The sequence below is a fragment of the Gambusia affinis genome, linkage group LG05 (genome assembly GCF_019740435.1).
Source record: "Gambusia affinis linkage group LG05, SWU_Gaff_1.0, whole genome shotgun sequence".
Classification (NCBI taxonomy): Eukaryota; Metazoa; Chordata; class Actinopteri; order Cyprinodontiformes; family Poeciliidae; genus Gambusia; species Gambusia affinis.
In genome coordinates this window covers 27375300-27398056 of record NC_057872.1, presented here as the reverse complement: position 1 = coordinate 27398056, position 22757 = coordinate 27375300, and the positions used below count along the sequence as shown (strand labels likewise).

Below are 22757 nucleotides of genomic sequence, written 5' to 3'. Positions count from 1 at the left end.
TTAGTGTAATGTTTTGTAATTTCTCCAGAATACTTAGCATTTGTGTATGTTATCAAATATCTGTTTTAAAATGCCTTATTTTAAATATCTGACAATACACCTTAGATAGATACACACCTAAGATATTTGGTAGAACAAAGGTTACAGAGGGAGGCTGTGATCTTGAACTGGATTAGGGTAGAGCGCCTTCTTCACATCAGGGATGAGGTCCTACCTCAAGTGGAACCATTAAGCATTAAGCGTCTCAAAGTCTTATTCTTATGGATGTTACTATTGAAGGGAAAATGGAGCAGGACATTGATAGGCAGATTGGTGCTGCATCTCCAATGATGCTAGTGCCTTATGAGTCAGTTTTTGTGAAGAGAGTCCTAAGTTAAAAAGTGAAGCTCTCAGTTTACCAGTCGATCTGACTATTGTCATGAGCTTTGAATAGTGACCTAAAGAATGAGACCAGACACAGACGGCCAAAATTAGTGTCTGGGTTTCTTGGATGAGTAGCTCAGTCATTCGGGAGGAACTCAGAGTAGAGCCAGTCAAGTGGCTTGGATACCTGGTTAGGATACCTCCCTGACGTCTCCCTGGTGAGGTGTTCCACTCATATCCCAAAGGGCGGAGAACCAGAGGAAGACCCAGGTTATGCTGGAGGGTTGATGTTTATTGGCTGGCCTGGGATTGTTTTTGAAAATCTGGCCCAAGTGACTGGGGAGAGAGAGACTTTGACTGTCTCCCTCTCCTAGACTTCTTAGTTAGGCTGCTTCCCTCGTCACCCAACCCTGGATAAACAAAAGATAATGGATGAATATTTAAGTTTCAACCTCATATGTTTCATTAGTTTATTAAAAAGTGTTAAAACATTTTTGCTTAATCTGTACTCCATAGATGTTAGAAAACCTCAAATCTCTGGCAAAACAACGGTCATGGAAGGAGAAGATCTGAATCTGACCTGCAGTGTTGACAGTGTTCCTCCATCAATTATCAAATGGACTAAACCTGGAACAGAAACCAAATGGCAGGACAATGTTTTAAACAAAGCAGAAAGCAGAAAAGTCTACCTGCAGGAAAAGAGTGGACATGTCTCTTTTTCCTTCGTGAATTTAACAACAGAAGAAGCTGGACGTTACGTTTGTACAGCAACATATCAGAGTGAAAGCATGACAGAAGAAGTCGATGTTAAAGTGACTTGTAAGTACATTTTCATAGATTATTTGAAGAACGTATATAAGCATTTGGGCTTCTAAATCAGGATTATTTAGTGTAAGGTTTTGTAATTTCTTCAGAATACTTAGTACTTGTGTATGTTATTAAATATCTGTTTTAAAATGCCTTATTTTAAATATCTGACAATACACCTTAGATAGATGTACACCTAAGATATTTGGTAGAACAAAGGTTACAGAGGGAGGCTGTGATCTTGAGCTGGATTAGGGTAGAGTGCCTTCTTCACATCAGGGATGAGGTCCTACCTCAAGTGGAAGCATTAAACATTAAGCGTCTCAAAGTCTTATTCTTATGGATGTTACTATTGAAGGGAAAATGGAGCAGGACATTGATAGGCAGATTGGTGCTGCATCTCCAATGATGCTAGTGCCTTATGAGTCAGTTTTTGTGAAGCGAGTCCTAAGTTAAAAAGTGAAGCTCTCAGTTTACCAGTCGATCTGACTATTGTCATGAGCTTTGAATAGTGACCTAAAGAATGAGACCAGACACAGACGGCCAAAATTAGTGTCTGGATTTCCTGGATGAGTAGCTCGGTCATTCGGGAAGAACTCAGAGTAGAGCCAGTCAAGTGGCTTGGATACCTGGTTAGGATACCTCCCTGACGTCTCCCTGGTGAGGTGTTCCACTCATATCCCAAAGGGTGGAGACCCAGAGGAAGACCCAGGTTATGCTGGAGGGTCGATGTTTATTGGCTGGCCTAGGAATGCTTTTGAAAATCTGGCCCAAGTGACTGGGGAGAGAGAGAATTTGAATGTTTCCCTCTCCTAGACTTCTTACTTAGGCTGCTGCCCTCATCACCCAACCCTGGATAAGAAAAAGATAATGGATGAATATTTAAGTTTCAACCTCATATGTTTCATTAGTTTATTAAAAAGTGTTAAAACATTTTTGCTTAATCTGTACTCCATAGATGTTAGAAAACCTCAAATCTCTGGAAGAACAACAGTCATGGAAGGAGAAGATCTGAATCTGACCTGCAGTGTTGACAGTGTTCCTCCATCAATTATCAAATGGACTAAACCTGGAACAGAAACCAAATGTCAGGACAATGTTTTAAGCAAAGCAGAAAGCAGAAAAGTCTACCTGCAGGAAAAGAGTGGACATGTCTCTTTTTCCTTCGTGAATGTAACAACAGAAGAAGCTGGACGTTACATTTGTACAGCAACATTTCAGAATGAAAGCATGACAGAAGAAGTCGATGTTAAAGTGACTTGTAAGTACATTTTCATAGATTATTTGTAGAAGATATATAATTATTTGGGCTTCTAAATCAGGATTATTTAGTGTAATGTTTTGTAATTTCTCCAGAATACTTAGCATTTGTGTATGTTATCAAATATCTGTTTTAAAATGCCTTATTTTAAATATCTGACAATACACCTTAGATAGATACACACCTAAGATATTTGGTAGAACAAAGGTTACAGAGGGAGGCTGTGATCTTGAACTGGATTAGGGTAGAGCGCCTTCTTCACATCAGGGATGAGGTCCTACCTCAAGTGGAACCATTAAGCATTAAGCGTCTCAAAGTCTTATTCTTATGGATGTTACTATTGAAGGGAAAATGGAGCAGGACATTGATAGGCAGATTGGTGCTGCATCTCCAATGATGCTAGTGCCTTATGAGTCAGTTTTTGTGAAGAGAGTCCTAAGTTAAAAAGTGAAGCTCTCAGTTTACCAGTCGATCTGACTATTGTCATGAGCTTTGAATAGTGACCTAAAGAATGAGACCAGACACAGACGGCCAAAATTAGTGTCTGGGTTTCTTGGATGAGTAGCTCAGTCATTCGGGAGGAACTCAGAGTAGAGCCAGTCAAGTGGCTTGGATACCTGGTTAGGATACCTCCCTGACGTCTCCCTGGTGAGGTGTTCCACTCATATCCCAAAGGGCGGAGAACCAGAGGAAGACCCAGGTTATGCTGGAGGGTTGATGTTTATTGGCTGGCCTGGGATTGTTTTTGAAAATCTGGCCCAAGTGACTGGGGGAGAGAGACTTTGACTGTCTCCCTCTCCTAGACTTCTTAGTTAGGCTGCTTCCCTCGTCACCCAACCCTGGATAAACAAAAGATAATGGATGAATATTTAAGTTTCAACCTCATATGTTTCATTAGTTTATTAAAAAGTGTTAAAACATTTTTGCTTAATCTGTACTCCATAGATGTTAGAAAACCTCAAATCTCTGGCAAAACAACGGTCATGGAAGGAGAAGATCTGAATCTGACCTGCAGTGTTGACAGTGTTCCTCCATCAATTATCAAATGGACTAAACCTGGAACAGAAACCAAATGGCAGGACAATGTTTTAAACAAAGCAGAAAGCAGAAAAGTCTACCTGCAGGAAAAGAGTGGACATGTCTCTTTTTCCTTCGTGAATTTAACAACAGAAGAAGCTGGACGTTACGTTTGTACAGCAACATATCAGAGTGAAAGCATGACAGAAGAAGTCGATGTTAAAGTGACTTGTAAGTACATTTTCATAGATTATTTGAAGAACGTATATAAGCATTTGGGCTTCTAAATCAGGATTATTTAGTGTAAGGTTTTGTAATTTCTTCAGAATACTTAGTACTTGTGTATGTTATCAAATATCTGTTTTAAAATGCCTTATTTTAAATATCTGACAATACACCTTAGATAGATACACACCTAAGATATTTGGTAGAACAAAGGTTACAGAGGGAGGCTGTGATCTTGAGCTGGATTAGGGTAGAGCGCCTTCTTCACATCAGGGATGAGGTCCTACCTCAAGTGGAAGCATTAAGCATTAAGCGTCTCAAAGTCTTATTCTTATGGATGATACTATTGAAGGGAAAATGGAGCAGGACATTGATAGGCAGATTGGTGCTGCATCTGCAGTGATGCTAGTGCCTTATGAGTCAGTTTTTGTGAAGAGAAACCTAAGTTAAAAAGTGAAGCTCTCAGTTTACCAGTCGATCTGCATTCTTAACCTCAACTATTGTCATGAGCTTTGAATAGTGACCTAAAGAATGAGACCAGACACAGACGGCCATAATTAGTGTCTGGGTTTCCTGGATGAGTAGCTCGGTCATTCGGGAGGAATTCAGAGTAGAGCCAGTCAAGTGGCTTGGATACCTGGTTAGGATACCTCCCTGACGTCTCCCTGGTGAGGTGTTCCACTCATATCCCAAAGGGCGGAGACCCAGAGGAAGACTCAGGTTATGCTGGAGGGTCGATGTTTATTGGCTGGCCTGGGAATGCTTTTGAAAATCTGGCCCAAGTGACTGGGGAGAGAGAGACTTTAATGTCTCCCTCTCCTAGACTTCTTAGTTAGGCTGCTGCCCTCATCACCCAACCCTGGATAAGCAAAAGATAATGGATGAATATTTAAGTTTCAACCTCATATGTTTCATTAGTTTATTAAAAAGGGTTAAAACATTTTTGCTTAATCTGTACTCCATAGATGTTAGAAAACCTCAAATTTCTGGCAGAACAACAGTCATGGAAGGAGACGATCTGAATCTGACCTGCAGTGTTGACAGTGTTCCTCCATCAGTTATCAAATGGACTAAACCTGGAACAGAAACCAAATGGCAGGACAATATTTTAAACAAAGCAGAAAGCAGAAAAGTCTACCTGCAGGAAAAGAGTGAACATGTCTCTTTTTCCTTCGTGAATGTAACAATAGAAGAAGCTGGACGTTACATTTGTACAGCAACATATCAGAATGAAAGCATGACAGAAGAAGTCCAAGTTAAAGTGACTTGTAAGTACATTTTCATAGTTAATTTGTATAAGGCATATAATTATTTGGGCTTCTAAGTCAGGATTATTTAGTGTAACGTTTTGTAATTTCTTCAGAATACTTAGCATTTTGAATGTAATCAAATATCTGTTTTAAAATGCCTTATTTTAAATATCTGACAATACACCTTAGATAGATACACACCTAAGATATTTGGTAGAACAAAGGTTACAGAGGGAGGCTGTGATCTTGAGCTGGATTAGGGTAGAGCACCTTCTTCACATCAGGGATGAGGTCCTACCTCAAGTGGAAGCATTAAGCATTGATCTGAATCTGACCTGCGGTGTTGACAGTGTTCCTCCATCAGCTATTACGTGGACTAAATATGGAACAAATATTAATTGCCAGGAGAATATCTTAAGTAAAACAGATAACAGCACAGTATTCTACGGACAGGAAAAAAGTGGAAATGTCTCTTTCTCCATCATGAATGTAACAACAAAAGAAGCTGGATGTTACATTTGTACAGCAACATATCAGAATGACAGCATGGCAGAAAAAATTCACGTTAAAGTGAACTTGACTATATTTACTCATCATGTGGACTAAAAATTCACTCAGCATACATCCAAGCAACAGAGGTAGTTCCCCCAGCAACAATGGATCTGCTACTCTTGTCATCTTCAACATGACAGTGAAAGATTCTGGACAATACATCTGCACAGCAATATATGGGAACATCACTGAGACTAAATATGTTGACATAAATGTGACTTATAAGAAAACATATTTTATGCACAATTAAGCCACACATGGTTTATCCGAAACCGATGATTATTATATGTTTACAGGGCCTCCAAAGGTGCTGAATGGTTCTGGATGTGTGCTCTGGCCAGACGGTTTGACCTGTGTGTGTCTTAGTGAGGGATTTCCTCTACCTAACATCCAATGGCCATTACTGAAAGACCAGACTGAGTACTCAATCACCAGAATTGTGTCAAACCACACTGTCAACAGCACTGTTACCATAAATGTTAGAAACCATGGCAACATCAGTTTTGAATGCATTAGCAGTAATGAAAATGGGGAAGCAAAAGAAAACCTCACAGTCCTCTGGGCAAAAGAAGAAGGTACATTTTTGCAGCTTTAACACTTCTGCTATTTGTAACTTCTGCTTTAAGGTGCTTATTGCTAATTCTTTTTTTGGCATCTGTATGGACAGATGGTTGTGTAAGCATCTTTTGAGTTACAAAAATACATAGTTACATACAGTCACATAGCTGTAAAAAGTTATACTAATTTGACCTTATTTTAGCAATTTTTCCCCATAAACAAGTAACAGTTGTGTCACATTTGCTTTCTGTTCTTCCTTTAGTAAGCAAGCAAACAACTAATTCAGAAAAAAGGTCCATGCTGGTTATCATCATTGCCTCTTTGGTTGGGTTCCTTCTTGCACCTATCATCTACTGTTTCTTGATGAAATTCTACAGGTACATCATACATTTAGAACTTAATTTACATTTTCAACCATAAACATATATTTAATTCGTTACTATAAAGATAATGTGTCTCCCTAGAATAAAACGGAAGAACTCTGAAGATGTGGGTGAATCTCTGGAGATGATTACGCCACTGGTATGATGAATTTTAATATCAATGATTGTTCTGCATTTATCTGTAAAATAAAGTATCTAAATAACATCTACTTAAGTGAAATAACACAATGTCGGTGGTTCAGAACCATAAATAGTTTTTAATATTCTACACGTCTCTTAAAATTGTAAAATTTTACAGGTTTATACATAAAATAGACAGCAACACATGCTCATATTTACCATATGTGTGAGAAGTTGTTTATCTGTACAGTCTTAATAAACAAGCAAATGACACTTCTATGAGAAACTGATTATTTTGTGAGAAAAATGAAAATGTAGTCTTCCCTTCCCTTCTCTTCTCTTTAAAAAAACAATTGTGTCACCTTGCAACAAGTCTCACTAAATCACTCGATCTTTCACAAGTTGGTCAGTTGTTGCCTGCAGTGGGTGCTTTCTTAAAGCAGCACTCCAGAAATAAAGAATCGCAGCTTTGTTGGTCATAACAGAGAGCTGCGTGTCACAACATGACTCTGACTTCCTTCTTCAGCTATAATAGCAGTATAAAAGCATAATAGTGACAAGTCGAATTCAGCCCTTCAATGGGTTCTTAAGTTTATTAAATCATTGACATTGTGAGAACATGAAAATGTCTCAGATCCAAACTGAGACTCATGTGAATTAATTAGAATTTATTGATAATTGGATTCTGAAGGATGAAAAAACAGAATAGCTATTTAAGCTGTTAAAGCTATGATTATATGAAAAGGCAAATCAGAAAACCAGAAACTCTGACTCCACCTGAATAACAGGTAAAGAAAGTTTGGTAGCATTGTGCATCTAGTTATTGGTTCTCAACTTTACTGATGTGTTTTTCTTTGTACCTGGCAGATGTCGAATGGCCAAGCTGTTCAAGGGAGAGAAAGGAAAGAAGCTTTGGCAGGAGCTCCTGAAGCTAACAATGGTCCAAAGGAATTGGTGTATGCCAGCATTGACTTTTCCCTTCTGAACCAGATTCCCACAAAACGGATAAAGAGTTCAGAAAACAAAAACACAGAATATGCAGAAATCAAGATAAACAAGAAAAAAGGTCATCAAGTAGAGAAGATGACTGAGGAGGATAGCGAGATGGAAAACTGTGTCCAAGAAGTGAAAGAAGAGGTTGAGGAACCAGTGTATGCAAAAGTTAAGGAGAGTTGAATGTAACCCAGTCCAAAATAAGGGTATTTTGTAATGAGTTAAGTTCATGGAAGGAATAATAATTTAGAATGTGTTAGGCATGTTTCCTTAAATATGTTAAAATTGTTATAAATAAGTGTTAACAAAATGAAATGTACTTAAAATCATTTTATAGGAAAGTAATCTTCACCATATTTTATTTTGAAAGGCTGATGTTTGTAAGAGGAAGTGGGGTAGGGCAAACAACTTGACTGGTCCATGGTTGGCTGAGGGCCAGGAGGGAATAGGAGAAAGAGTGAAACATAACAAAAGTTTAAACATGAGAGTGTTTTAGAGTTATTATTTTTAAATTAATGGGTTTAATGAACTCAGGGATTCTTACCTACTTCATAGCAGTATAAGTGGCAAGACAGAATGATACTGAAGAATACAATATGGATGCCATGATTATAAAATACACCCAGAGCTAAATATCAATGATAGTCATGTTTTGTCTCTCCTGAAACCAGTTGCACAAATCATGGTTCAGAACATCTATCTGTAAAGATGTTGATTTAGTGCTTGAATGCATAAAAGGCAGATCAAATGGTTATTAACATATGAACAAGAACATCTCCCAAATTTTCTGACTTCAAGCAAGAGTGTGTAATCTTGTAGATCTGTGTTGATGTTTTCATAACCATCATGCCTTTAACTAGCTTTAATTATAAACTTAACTTATTTTTCATGAATGCTATTCTTTTTGTTTAAAATATAAAATCTACATGTAAAACTTTAATATGATGTATTTACAACTCTCACATTGAGGCACTTGCCACCTGGGTCCATTATGCAGGATGTGAGCACGGCGCAATAAAACTCAATGGACTTCTATTTTTAATTTATTGGGTGAGATTAATTGTAAAATTGTTTCTTTCACATATTCAATTATGTATAAGTTAGTATATGTGTAGTATATTTGTACAGATCTTTTTAATACATTTAGAAACTGCTACATTTGAACTTTTATTAATGCTTGTTATGGCAAACAGAATCAGGCAAACACATGCATCATTTACTGTATTTTGACAATCTGCAGCACCACTTATGACTTTGAAGATGCCATTCCAATGTGATCCCTCCATTTGGATGTTACACAATGTTGTAATGAGCTCCTAATGTAACCAGTCAAAGAAACACTTTAGAATGCCTGTAATTAGAAATAATGTATTTTATGTAGTGTACTAAGAGATATTAAATGTATTGAATGTGAAATTGAACCTGTTACCCATTACCATGAAAGTTCAAAGGCAGAGAAAAAACAAAGAACATATAAGACTCTGACTTGGGGAACATGTTCAGGAGGTATTCAAATAGTATCTGATGAAACTTAAAGAGCAACTTTTTAAATGAAATTATATTTATATTTATTTTTGGTATACTCTCACTATGCCATTCACAAAATCGTTCATCCTTTTGATTTGTATTGCTGTCATTAATCAGCTGCACTGTATTTGATGCTTTTATATGATCCTGCAAGTCAAAACTTTTGACTAAAAAATAATATAAAAGTAATGTGGCATAGCTCAAATATGGAATATTTTGTTTATATATTTTTATTGTATTCATTTTAAGTAAATGCATAATAAATATACTTGTTGGTACCAATACATCTGGAAAATGTCATTGATTCCTAATTTTTTAAGACTGACTCAGTCTCACAACCATCATGATAAAACATTCTCTGTCAAGGCTAATATGTATGGGGTTTTGTTATCTTGTAACTTTTTCAATTATAGTTAAAAGTATTAAACCAATCTCTTTCCATGTCTCAAAACGCTTTGCAATGTTAAAGCAATGTTAGCATTATATTATAGACATTGTTTTTTTTTGTTTGTTTGTTTGTTTTTTCCACACCTGGAAAGTGGTTTTGTAGTATTCATCTCTGTTGCAGCCTGCTGTGGACTCTTGTCAGCTACAATAAGTAAGCAATATTCATTTATTATTTAGTAGCATTTTAACACCCCACAGGACAAGATGATAGAATACAGTAAAAAAAAAACAAAACAAAAAAACAACAACAACAACAACAACAAAACACATTTCTGATAGAGTTTCAATAAGTACCATTAATCAGAAGTTCATAAAAATGAAAGTAGCCACCAAAGACGTATAGATTGTTTGTTAGGTGAAGATGAAATCAAACTCAATTACACATTTACTATACATTTTTGCTTCATGGTAATTAAGTTGTAACATCTGCTTCACAGTACAGTCCAGTTAAAAACACAAAATCAGACTAAACGTCTCTTGTTTAAAGGTCAGGTAGGAGTCGCAAAAGTATTTCTCTTACGTTTTGGATGTTTAGAGATTGCACTATTTTTATTTGGAGAATTTGTCATTTTGTTTTTTATTACATATTTTTATTATGATAATTATTTTATAGATATTAAATTTAGAGATTAAATTATTTGCCTATTAGGAGCTGCGAATAAATTACATATTTCTATGGATTTTACATTTTTAATGTATACCCCACCAATTCAGTTATTTTTCTGTTCCATTTTGAGTAGTTCTCTAGCGCCATCTGTTGTTGAATTTAGTTAGTTGCAATACTTATAAAAAAATAAAGTGAAAATCACCTCAAACACACACGTGTTTCTCAGTTTATGTTGGTTGTTGTGAATTAACGTATCAGAAGCACACAAAGCCATAACATCTTTTTTTTTTTGGTAACACATAGAGCACTAGTTTGTATCTGATATTATCAGTGGTTAAAGAGGAATTAGTGCTGTGTTCAGGCATTCCATGAATAGTAACATTTTTTAAAAAAAGTCAGGGTCTGACTTTGGCATGTTGATTCACTGTCAACTTTAAGGAGATAATTCTGTGGATTTACAATGGTTAAGGGAAATGTTGGATTCTGGAGGATAGTAGTTGTCCTGCTTTACCCCTTATAAAATTATACATCTTCTCAAACAAGATGAATACTAGTGAATTTATGCTCAAACTGATGAGCGAGCAGAAATTGAAGACAGAGTGCATGTCTGGGAATGACATTCCAATCCTTGCAAGATTGAAAATTCTTGGGATTTTGATCTTGTGGTGCCAGCAACTGTCAGAAGTATTTAACACCCAGCTGAGAAATGTCTCCTATTCTATTCATTCAATCAGTAAATGGACATTCTGACAAACAGACAGCATAGTACTCTGACAGTGATTTTAATCAGATTCAAATCACCAAAACTACAAAAAAACAACGTTTTTATTGTTATGATAAGTCTTGGGAAAATCTTTCTTTCAGACTTTTGATGCCTGAGTTTTTGTGTTTGCAAAAATAAATTTATCCTCCCTTCAGTAATTATGAGAACAATAAAAACAAAAACACAGCAACCAATAAATTTTTGCTTCCTGAAGTATTGTTTTTCAAAATACAGTGAGCATAGAGTGTCATTTAGTAATCAGGGCCACAACCTGTTTGTAAAAAAAGGATTTTTTTAACAATGTGGTAACAAACTTTGTGAAATGCTGATGTTTCCCAAAAAGGAAATGAGTCAAAAAAGAGAAGGAAGGCAGAGAAATCTTAGTGAAGAATGTTTCTGGGAATTTTCAAAACAGCGAAATATAGAAAACAATGATACTTTCTATAGAGTTAAGTTCTTTATGTCCTCACACAGACATCGATCTGCAAGAAAAAGTATGAGTTAACTAACTTATTAAATATGAATGAAAGCCTGGGTTAAAATCATCCTGAATTAGGATAGTAAAGACTACTGCATTAGCTCATAGTGTTAATTATGCCTTTAACTAATCTGTTGTAAAGATCAATCTTAATTTAACTGACTGCCAGAAAGTGCCCCTCCCCTTGGTGGAATGTCTCAATGGTTTAACTGAGGAAAACAGCCACATCCTGTATTGCTATATTTTGGTTACTCAAGATTGAACTTTCCACTGAATCCATTTCTGCATTTTAAAAAGTTATGCTGCACTGAAGGAGCAGGAGAGTAACCACTAAGGAATCAAACCATGTTTACTGTCCTTTGGATGACATTTCTTTTCTTTTTGTGGGGTTCCACCACATATACAGGTATCAGGAGCATTTTCTTTTTTATTATTATATAGTGCTTAAAGCAATTTTTATGTGACAATATTTTACTTTGATATTAAATCAATTTGTTTTGCTGATAAATGTAATCACAAAATGTTTGTTTATCCTGGTCAAGTTTTTAAAAAGCTTGTAAATCCTGAAATATTTATACAGTTTGTTTGTTTCTGTACTAATAAAAATGATTTGTTAGATGAAAATATCCCCAGTTTGCAAACTATATATTGCAGATGTCACAGTTATAACAAAAACAAATATATTTTTTTTACTTTGGTCTTTTCCTTCACATTAACAGTTGAATCAGCCCTTGGAAGACCGTCCTGTTACAATGGATACTGCATTACTCTCAATGAGGGAGAAATAAGTGCAGAAGCTGGACTGTGTGTTGTGATACCATGTTCCTTCACCACCGCTGATGGATTTACACCAAAAAGTATCGTCTGGTTTAAATGTGACTCCTGGAAAGGGAGATGTGGTGACCCTGACAAAGTATTTCACATAAATCGTAACAAGGTTCCACCAGAATTTCTAGGACGGGTTTTACAGTTGGATCCTGATGTGAGTCAGGGGAACTGTAGCATCATGATCAATGACCTCACCACATCTGATTCTGGATCATATCAGCTCAGAGTTAATGGTCTTTACTATGGAAGATCAGATGGATTTACGTTCTCTTCAAGAACAATTCTCTCTGTGAAAGGTATAAAAGGCAATCATAAGAACATCTATGGTTCTTCAACTCAGTGATTTGTATAAATGTACAATCTGTTTCAAGTCTTTTTTTATTACAGCGTCTACAAAAACTTGCCAGAATCTGTCAGTGTTTGTTGACCTCTGTTGACAGATTGTAGAAACGGCATCAGTACCTAAGCAAATCCACTCTGATTGCCCAATGAAAATATCTTTATAGCTAAGCTAAAATTAGCTTGTTTAATTTAAATATAAAATAAATAATAATGTATCCACTTGCTTTTATTTATCAACCACGTTTTCCATCAGATCTAAACCAGAAGCCCTCACTGACGATTCCTCCACTGACTGAGGGACAGCAGGCCACTCTGACCTGCACTGCTCCTGGTCTCTGCTCTGGGTCTCCTCCTATCATCACCTGGATGTGGAGAGGAAAAGAAGAAATTGAAGCTAATATTACAGGAAACACGACTACTTCTTTTAAAACTGAGAATCTGACTGCTGTCACACAGAGGCACAGTTTGATTCTTACCTTTAACTCTTCAGCTAAGCATCATGACACCAACGTAACCTGTAAGGTCAGCTTCATGAGTGGCATAACCACAGAGGAGACTGTGACCCTGAAAGTAAACTGTGAGTATATTATATGGAAGGTCGTTGGTTTTGTGATTTGCCTCATCAGTTAAATTTAGGGAATCTCTATAGGCTACAGGATGACTAAAATCACTGTGGATACAAATGTGAATTAAGGTGACAATAAATACTAAAACTGCAGTGTCTAATGTTTATCAGAGGTTTTTCTTACAATCTGAGGAAACCAATATTTACCCAGTTTGTGTGAATGTGTCCTTTGAAACCAAGTAAACCCTAACCTAACCCCAAATATATTTTTGTAAGATGTTCAAAAAGAATCATTGGCCATGTCAAACACTGCAAGTGATAGAAAATCATCAATATTTTTATAAATGACAAAGCATTTTTGTTTATTCACATAACAAGCTTTGAATGTATAGTTTTCTAGTTTCTAGTTTCTAGTGTTTCCCATTTGTTCACAACTGATTTATTTTGCTGAACGCTACCCACTTGAGAGCCAAAGCTACCTCAAAACATCATTATCCAGTATCCATTATACATTATGGAGTGGGATCTTACTTTAAAAAATACACTGTTTAAAATGCAATCTTGGTCCCATAGATAAAAGACAACCTCAGATCAGTGGAAAGACTACTGTGAAGGAAGGAGATGATCTGAATCTGACCTGCAACGTTGAAAGTTTTCCTCAATCAGTTGTTGTGTGGACTAAACATTCAGGAAGTGGGATTTACTTCCAAAATAACACTGGATCAGCAACACTTGTCATCTGGAATGTGACAGCTGAGGATTCTGGGCGATATGTCTGCACAGCGACTCACCTAAATGAAACAGTGTCTGTATATGGTGATGTAAAAGTGACTTGTAAGTAAACTTTAGTATAGAGCACTAAGTCATAATTTCTCTTACACTCATAACTTCTAATTTTTTTCAGGGTTTTCAAAGATACTGAAAGGTTCTGAATGTGTGCTTCAGTCAGCACTCCTGACCTGTGTGTGTATCACTGAGGGGTTTCCTCTACCCACTGTAACATGGCCTCTACTGAAAGACCACACAGAGTACTCTGTCATTAACACTGTGTTAAACCACACTGTTAACAGCACTGTCATCATGTCCCTTGAAAATCTCCATTATGTCAGTGTTGAATGTTACAGCAGCCATGAAAATGAAGAAGCAAAAGAAACCCTTACAGTCCAAGAATACTTCACAGAAAAAGAAGGTACCTCTTCACAGCTTTTTGTCACATCTGCTTTGACATTCTTTGCTGCCTCATTTCAATCATTGTGACCAGATGACAAAGCCAGTGCAGTCATGATTTGATCTATAATAACTTGGCTTGAAGCTGTTTTCTCTTTCTGTTTTCCCCTCACAGCCATTCAGTCTAAAACTACTTTAGAAAAGGTTTTCAGCCTGGAAGTCATTGTTGCCTTTCTGATTGGAGTTCTACTTTCAGCTATCATTTGTCATTTGGCTGTAAAATGCAACAGGTATGTTGTTCTAGTTTTTAATTAACTTCTAAGAATATTTTCACATATTAGAATAAAGATAAATTTGTTGTTACTTTTCCAAAAGAAACATAATCAGCTGCCTCAAAAAATTTATATTTCAATATTTCCTAGAGTTACTGAAATGAAACTAGAAAAAGATAGAAAGATGGCACTATTTTAACAGTTAGTGGCAGCAGCTTCTCTTCTTTACAATAAGTCATGCTTTTACAAAGATATAGTTTGGCCCGTTCTTGCTGAATGAATTGCTCAAACTGTCTCAGGTTTGAAAGGTTGCATTTTTAACTACACTCTCTGATCCTTTATAAATATTCTGTAGGACTACAATTAGAACAGTTTCTTTTCTCAGCCATCATGCTTTTTGCTTCATATTTTGGGACATTGTCAAATTGGGGAGCCTATATACCCTTATGTGGGTGAATTTGTCAGAGAGACATTGTTTTTGCCTTTTCTGTTTTATGTTCACTGTGATTCAGCAATAACAAACTACCATATTGTTCCTTCCACTTTAAATACATTAAATGGCTGATTATACAGACTGTCCATTTGATTTTTTTTTCTTTGTAGAATAAGCAACAAGATGCTTTGAAGTTTTTTTATTGTAGCTTATCACATAGTAGAGGAATGCAGACATACATTAGACAGTAGCTTTTACTGAATCCCTTTTCAGGAGAAATAAAGCATTCTTTTAGTAAACTATAAAGATGCCAGCATATTGATCTTCAATCTGTTGATGTAACAATTTATTTTTCCACAGGAAGGCACTGAAGAAGTCTGAGAATGAGGATGAAACTCTGGAGGTGATCTCTCAACATGATCCACTGGTACCTATATTTGCACTGCTAGAAGTAAAACATCTAATGATCAGTTCAAAATAATCAGAAAACAAATTCAGGATATTCATGCACAAATAATGCTACACTTCTTCAGAGCTTGTACTGTTTTTCTTAACATCATTTGCATTGCCCTCTTTAAAAATACAAATGTGTGAATATTTGAACAGGATTTAAATCAAGACGTGTACTACCATTGTTCAAAAAAAGAGCACACCATTATTAATGAATGATGGCACAGTGTGGAAAAGCAGTTTAATATGTACTCTTTAACAGGGTTGACGTCACATCTACAACAAAAGTAAAATTATGGCTAAAAAAGAAAAAACCTCTAAACACGTTTGCAGCTCTTGTAGTATATGAGAATTAATTTGTTGGTGAAAAGATAAATGGAAACACTTTTCTTTTTACCTCTTCATAAATCAAAATAAGTGATTTATGCAGCTGCATGTCACCATCTCAATAAATCTTAAAGCTGCTGAGTAAAGATTCATCAGTGAGAGTATTTCAACCTTTCAGACTGGTCATAAATGAGTCACTGATAGTGGAAAAACTTCTATTACTAGGTGTCTGAAGAAAAAAACTTTGTGTGGAATTTCTGTGCTGTGTGTTATTTTTATATCTAGTTTTTCCCTGTACTTGACAGATCGACGATGGTCAGGAGGTTCAAAATGACCAATCCCTTGTGCAAGAGGAAACTGAGAACGTACCTATGGCAGGAGAGAAGTGGGCTTCAGAAATCAGCAATGATCCAAAAGATGTGCAGTATGCTAGCATTGATTTCTCAATCATGAAGAGAAGGAGTGCAAAAGAGGCAACAAAGGAACAAGCGAGCTCTTTGACTGAGTATGCAGAGATTAAAACTAGACCAAAAGAGCAAAGGAAAGATAGCACTGAAGAGGGAAGTGAGACGCTGGAGGGCGAAGAGGATTTGGTAACAAAGCATGATGAGGAGATGAAATATTGTCTCTCAGAGGACCAGAGTGAAGTGGAGGCAGTTTACTCCACTGTCAAAGATGTTTTAGATGAGATCTAAGAACTGAGCTTCATTAGCTAGACAAATATGTTATTTGTATTCTGTGCACACTCCGACAATGGCATTACAGCATTTTTATGCCGTTTTCCATTGTAAAAAAAAAAATCATGCATCCATCTGTCCTTTGCATACATCCACTTGTCCTTGATCATCTACTCATCTTAAAGTTTATAGAAAAAGGAGGAGAAACTTTAGATTTAGTGATGTTTGCAGCAATTCCCTGGATGTGCTATGTGTTTTGCTGATTCCAATTTGACAGCAAGGTTCAAGAAATGTACAGATTTTACTTCCACACTGGGATATGCATAATATCATACTTGTACTTTAGTAATACAGGTAAGCTAAAATGTAAAATGTATTCATACTGTAAATATAAAGCTAGCTTTAAAGGGTTTATCGGATAATAATAATTTTTGAAAACGATCTGGTTGATTTGTTTATGTCTCATTTGTCTGTATGTTTTAATGTATAAGAGCTTATTTAAAAACATTGAGCAGTGAACAGAATAAAACTAGTTTTAAGCATTTTGGGAAGACTTCTAAAGAGAGCCTTGATACGGAGCGTACAGTCAGAATAGGGAAACAACAAAGAATGCCCAGACACTTCACTTTGACTAAGCAGAAAGAAGAATGTTGAGGAAACTAAGCTTGCATTAAGAAATCCAGTTAGCACCATCAGATAGTTATAGGACTCTCTAATCCCACAGAATCCTTTCAACAGTGGATTAACATGTGTGAAACACATGACAAATCATGTATGTCCAATGTGTTTATAACACTGGACATAAGACTGCCGAGGCTATAAATAATGTGGGGAAGTAGCTACAAGCCCTAGCTTGACCCAATTCATTTTTTGATTAATTTATTTTGGTTTCTTTTTTTTTTTGTAATGTTGTAAATTTACCAAAATAAAGTTTATCTGAATGAAAAAAATGAATGAATCTGAATTAATAAATATAAGTGTGAAAACACTTATTCATCTCCTGTTTTTAAAGAACATAAAGTGTTGATCTTTATAGTATTTTAAATATCAGAACTTTAGAATCAGTTGACTTGCTATTTGTCACCCTCTTTTAGGAGCTTTTGCAAACTGCACCATATGCTCACAAAATCCACGTTTACTCACATTTAAAAATCTGTCAAAATAGATGTTTGTTTCAGCCGTAAGAAACAATCATTTAATATTTAATGCATTCTTTTCCATCAGAAATCCACACTGACAATTATTCAATTGATTTGCCACACTGACCTTTGAGTTCCAGGAGATTGTTTAGCATAAGATGGGTGTGGAGTGGGAGGCCATTTTGTCAAACATTACAGGGAAATGTACTACTTTACAAACTGAAAATCTGACATTTTCTATAGAGATACTCAACAACACTGACGTTAAAACAATAACATTAACGAGCATAGCCGTGAGGAGACTGAACCTGTATAGAAACTGTTTCAAAAGCTAAGTGGTTTTTACAAACCATATAGCATCTTTTTCTACCTTCTAAAAAAAGCTAAAATGAAATCCAAGATAAGCTAAAATTACTAATGATACCAGAGTAATGGTACCTGGAGCTCTTCAATCTAAACTTCAGTGTAGATTAACCAAAATAAACACTGGACATAAGACTGCTGAGGCTATAAATAATAGTTTAAGTAGCTACAAGCCTTGGCTTGTAGCTACTTAAACTATCGGCTAAATATAAGAAAGAACATAAGTTACAAAATTACACTCTACCACTTCTGCAGAAAAACAAAGGGACCTCATCTCTAATGCAATTTGTAGTGGTTTAATCAATCAATCAATCAATCATATTTTATTTGTAAAGCATATTTCAGCAGCAAGGCATTTCAAAGTGCTTTACATCATATCAAACACTGAAACTCAAAGTCATCAAGTGGTGGGTTCTTGCTTTTGCATCCATAAAAGTTTACCTGTTACACTCCTACTGTGTTATATGGAACAAAATACCTATTGGTATTTTTATTGCCACTCACTCTCACAATCACGCAGTTTAAAACGATGTAAACAGTCTTTCAACGGGCTTCTGGCACGAGGCTCCGTACACCTCTTTCACAGAATTTCACTCTGGGTTTTCAGTCGAGATTTAAAGGAAGTCAGTGTTTCAGCTGTTTTACAGTTTTCTGGACGTTTGTTCCAAATTTGTGGTGAATGCTGCTTCTCCTCGTTTAGTTCTGGTTTTGGGGACCAGAATCGAAAGACCTGAGAGGTCAGGAAGGTTGATACAACAACAGCTGATCTTTTAGGCTGTAAAACATGCACCATAAGACAATACAATGTTTTATAATATTCATTACCTATAAATAACATGCATACTAACATGCTGATTACAGAAATCAGCATATTAGTAACATGTTAGCATGTCAGATTGAAATATGATTTTTACTTATGGTAACAAGAAGCTTGTTTATTAAAATTAAATTTAATTCCACAGTTTTAAAACAATTCCCCCTTTTGTCTGAAAATTAATGCTGCACAAATCTGTTTATTTTTACATTTTGTAAGTTTTACAAAATTATGACTGCTGTAAGTTGCACTATAGAAACTGAAACAAATTTGAACTTATTTTTATGTAGTGACTGAGTCCAAAACAATCATTTCCTGTAAATAACAGGAAATGATCTCTTTTTACCAAGTAAAAAATAAGCTTCTGTTTAACAGAAAGTGCATTAAATACAAATGGTAAGAGACAAGTTTAACTGCAAGAATGTAAGAAGGATCCATTAAAACAGAAGGCTGTGAGCTTTTTTTTCATGCATCAGCGATACTGGCTCAACCCCAAATTATGCAGAAACTATTCGTCTCTGAAAGTTTGCTAAGAAAGATAATTTTTTTTGTCATATGTAATGTGATATTTCTAATTCTTTTATGAAAGGGGATTCGGGTTTTTTTCTTTCTTTGTATGTGCAAGGTTCGAACGTTTATTGTGGGCAATGTGGTGAATATGTTTAGGGCTGTGCTTTTAGAAAAATGTCTCAAAGTTTTATTTAGTATTCACACAGAAGTGACGCATTGAAATGGTGCCTCTTCTGAGAACCAGATGACACAGACTTATGGTACAAAGAACCTTTTTGCATTCAAACTTAAACAGAAAATCTAAAGGGTTTGAAAGAAAAAAAAAAGTCTTATTCTAAATATTTATTTCCTAAGAATACAGAATAGATTCTTTAGATTTTTAATTGTGTTGGTAAATTTGGCTGGATATCCAGGGACAGTGGGATAAAATCTTTGCAACAGTCCACAAGTCAAACATCCAGGGTTACTTGAAACTACTTGCATATTGAATCCCCGGAAATATTCAATTCCATTTTAACAGGGGCTATTCAAAGGAAAACATTTTGGATTTATGCATCAAGTCAAGACTGATGGCACATCCACATGTATGAAACATATGCTGGTTCTTCCATTTAAGTGTGCACAATGTTTTAGTAATCTATGCTGGGGTTTCTCAACCCCGGTCACCAGGTCCCGCTGTCCAATGTGTTTAAGTGCTTCGTTCCTGCCACAAACCTAAATGAATAGATGACTATTAACACACTTCTGCAGCATATTATGGCATGCTGACAAGGCAAAAGCAATCACTTGGATCTGGTTTACTGGAGCAGAGACAGATCTAAAACATGAAGTCCTGTAAGCCCTGAGGCCCAGCACTCATCTGTGCAACTCTTTGTAAAGGCTGCCAAAAAATTGAGAATTTTATTTGCATGATCCTTGTCTTGCCCCTTTTCTCTTTGTCCTTAAAATAAACTCATTCAAAATAATCTGTGTTGTCATCTAGTGACAAAAGAAAACTTCAAATCATTTGAAATCCAACTGTAATGGCAGTAGATGTCCCAAGTCTGATTGGCAGAGTTGAAATTCCCCCCACCGCCCCACCCCATCATGAAGGCCAAATATTATCCCAGTGCAAATGTTTCTTAGTGAAGATGCTGGATAAGCCAACAAGGGAATTTCAAATATCAAACCTTTGTATTCTCAAACATGTCTGCACAGCACCTCATGCACTCTGTTATTAACATGGTGACAAACAGCCACCACAACTCTAAAAGGCACAAGAGCATCAGTGTTGCATATTTCCGTTGCCATGGTAGTGGGGAAACAAAAGAAAACCTCACAGACATACACGACTTTGTCACGGGACGCCCATTTTTCACAGCTACACCACTACTTGTTTCCTCTGTTTTGACATTAAGCTCTCTTGACTCATTTCTTAATATGGCCCTTGTGGTTAGATGACCAAGTGTAGTCCATTTCAACATTTACATTGGCATGGTTTAAAGCTGCTGTTTCTCTGTTTTTGTTGCCCTTTCAGAGCCCAATAACAAACATTTTGTTCTATTGTCAGTAAGCATGTATTGTTCCACTATAGAATGTAACAGGTAAATATTTTGATTAATTTGTATATTTTCAGGTTTTATCTATTAATATTTCTATAAACTAGCGGTTAAAATATAAAGCTGTGCAATGGGGCAGTTGGTTGTGTTGTTGCCTTGTAGCAAGAAAGTATTTCTGCAAGAAGTTCGCATTTTCTCCCTGTGCATGTGTGAGATATTTGTGGTTACTCTAGCTTCCTCCCACAGTCCAAAAGCTTTAAACTGAGTGTGTGCATGTATGGTTATTGGTCCTCTATGTCTCTGTGTATCTCTGTGACGGACTGGCAACTATGCCGCATCTCAGCCAATGGCTGCTAGAGCAAGGCACCTGCCCCACTGCAACCCTACATGGATAAGTGAACATCGACAATGGATGGATGAAAAAATAGTCATACTGCTCAAAAACCAACAGAAAGCTACAGTTCTTTTTGAATATTTCATGCACCCCCTGTTTAAGAAGCAATTTTTTTTTCACTTTTGATACATTTCTGATTCAGATAACTTATTCAGTCTGGATGCATTTCAATGCAAACTGTGTTCTCGTTTTATGGTTGCAACTGTCCAATATTGCCCTTGATAGGAACTCATCACTATCAGCAAATGATACTGCTGTTATGACAAAAAAATACTTATTAAAACTATTTTTAAAAGCCGTCTTTAGTGATATTATTGGAAAACAACTTATCTCCAGATACATGTAGAATTTACATATCATCAAGAATTTACTTTCAGATGAATCAGCAATATCAAGTAAACAACAGATGAAATGGGTGTAAAAAGTTCATTTTTAATTCTGCTAAATCTTAATTGTTTCTAATCGCCATTACTGAACATGCTAAGCAGCTCAAGAGTCAGTGTCTTGTATAATGAAGAAAAATGAAGCAATCAACATAAAAACTGTACAACATTCTTCTCCCATGAAATTTTGTTTCCAAGATTCTCAATTGCTTGAATTTAGTTGAGGTGCAGAGTAATCTTTTATGTGCTCCTATGTTAATAGAAAACAAGTCTTCCACTACCATCATTACGACACTAACAGAAAAAGAAAAATGGAGTTTGGATTTGATCTGGGTTGCATGCTTTAGAAAAAGTGATGTTAAAACTAAAAGAGTTACTGTAGTGAACAGTTATTCTAGAAATGTTTCCCACATTGAACTTGTCCTGATGTCCATCTTTATGAATTCATTGGTTATATGTTGTATCAACCTTCCAGACCTCTCAGGTCTTCTGGTTCTGGTCTGCTCTGCATCCCCAGAACCAGAACCAAACGAGGAGAAGCAGCATTTAGCATCTATGCACCAAAAATCTGGAACAAACTTCCAGAAAACTGTAAAACAGCTGAAACACTGACTTCCTTTAAATCTCAAATAAAAACCCACTTGTTTAGAGTTGTATTTGAAACGTAATCAATTGCAAATTTATTGACGGAATCTGACTTGATGTTGTGTTTTTGTTGTTGATTCTATGTTGCATTGTGTTTCTGTGTTTGATTTGATGTAAAGCACTTTGAAATGCCTTGCTGCTGAAATGTGCTATACAAATAAAGTTTGTTTGATTGATTGATTATATGAGGTGGATTTTCCATCATTTCATTTTACAGATGACACACAGAAAATGTAATGTGGTGCATGAAAAAGTGAGCTTAATGCATTTTCTGTTATTTCACACTAGAGCACAAATGTACTCTTTCTTCTCATATATAACAGAGTAATAATGTTGTCCACTAGGAGTATTTTTAAATAAAAATGGAACTGTTTCACTGTTTGGAAAAAGATTTGTTATAAAGTGTGTTCATTAATGTTTGACTTCTTTGTTTTTAGGTGATGCTAGTATTAATGCATTTAGTGTGTGAGAGTTGGAGACTCATAATAATTAGCAACCTATTATGATCTTAGAAATAGATAAATAAATGAATTAATAAGTAGGCTGCAGGTGGCACAGT

The 22757-nt window shown here is 35.9% G+C and overlaps 2 protein-coding genes and 2 long non-coding RNA genes across 7 annotated transcripts in view; 2 read left to right on the top strand and 2 right to left on the bottom strand.

Annotated features, from left to right (window-relative positions):
- The window catches only part of LOC122830734 (hemicentin-1-like), a 33495-nt gene extending 24162 nt beyond the window's left edge, over window positions 1-9333 (top strand). For 3 of the 4 annotated variants that reach the window (XM_044116358.1, XM_044116361.1, XM_044116359.1), the window contains 8 exons: window positions 880-1182; window positions 2129-2431; window positions 3377-3679; window positions 4639-4941; window positions 5772-6050; window positions 6296-6410; window positions 6498-6555; window positions 7404-9333. In XM_044116358.1, the coding sequence (XP_043972293.1) occupies window positions 880-1182; window positions 2129-2431; window positions 3377-3679; window positions 4639-4941; window positions 5772-6050; window positions 6296-6410; window positions 6498-6555; window positions 7404-7712 (1973 nt within the window). In that variant the 3' untranslated portion in view covers window positions 7713-9333. The remainder of the gene's footprint in view (window positions 1-879; window positions 1183-2128; window positions 2432-3376; window positions 3680-4638; window positions 4942-5771; window positions 6051-6295; window positions 6411-6497; window positions 6556-7403) is intronic. The other variant, XM_044116360.1, reaches the window with a different exon arrangement.
- LOC122830768 lies at window positions 552-1930 on the bottom strand. Its single transcript, XR_006370592.1, has 3 exons — window positions 1800-1930; window positions 944-990; window positions 552-773 (listed from the first exon to the last, which is right to left on the bottom strand). It is a non-coding gene; the product is annotated as an uncharacterized LOC122830768 (long non-coding RNA).
- Window positions 3211-4428, bottom strand: LOC122830769. The gene is made up of 3 exons (XR_006370593.1): window positions 4311-4428; window positions 3441-3487; window positions 3211-3270 (listed from the first exon to the last, which is right to left on the bottom strand). It is a non-coding gene; the product is annotated as an uncharacterized LOC122830769 (long non-coding RNA).
- Window positions 9334-11625: 2292 nt separating the features above from the next.
- On the top strand, window positions 11626-17362 carry LOC122830741 (sialic acid-binding Ig-like lectin 5). The gene is made up of 8 exons (XM_044116390.1): window positions 11626-11757; window positions 12071-12475; window positions 12775-13098; window positions 13660-13920; window positions 13991-14275; window positions 14429-14543; window positions 15319-15385; window positions 16041-17362. The coding sequence occupies exons 1-8, from the start codon at window positions 11697-11699 to the stop codon at window positions 16428-16430; spliced, it is 1908 nt and encodes a 635-aa protein (XP_043972325.1). The 5' UTR covers window positions 11626-11696; the 3' UTR covers window positions 16431-17362.
- The last annotated feature ends 5395 nt before the right edge of the window (window positions 17363-22757 follow it).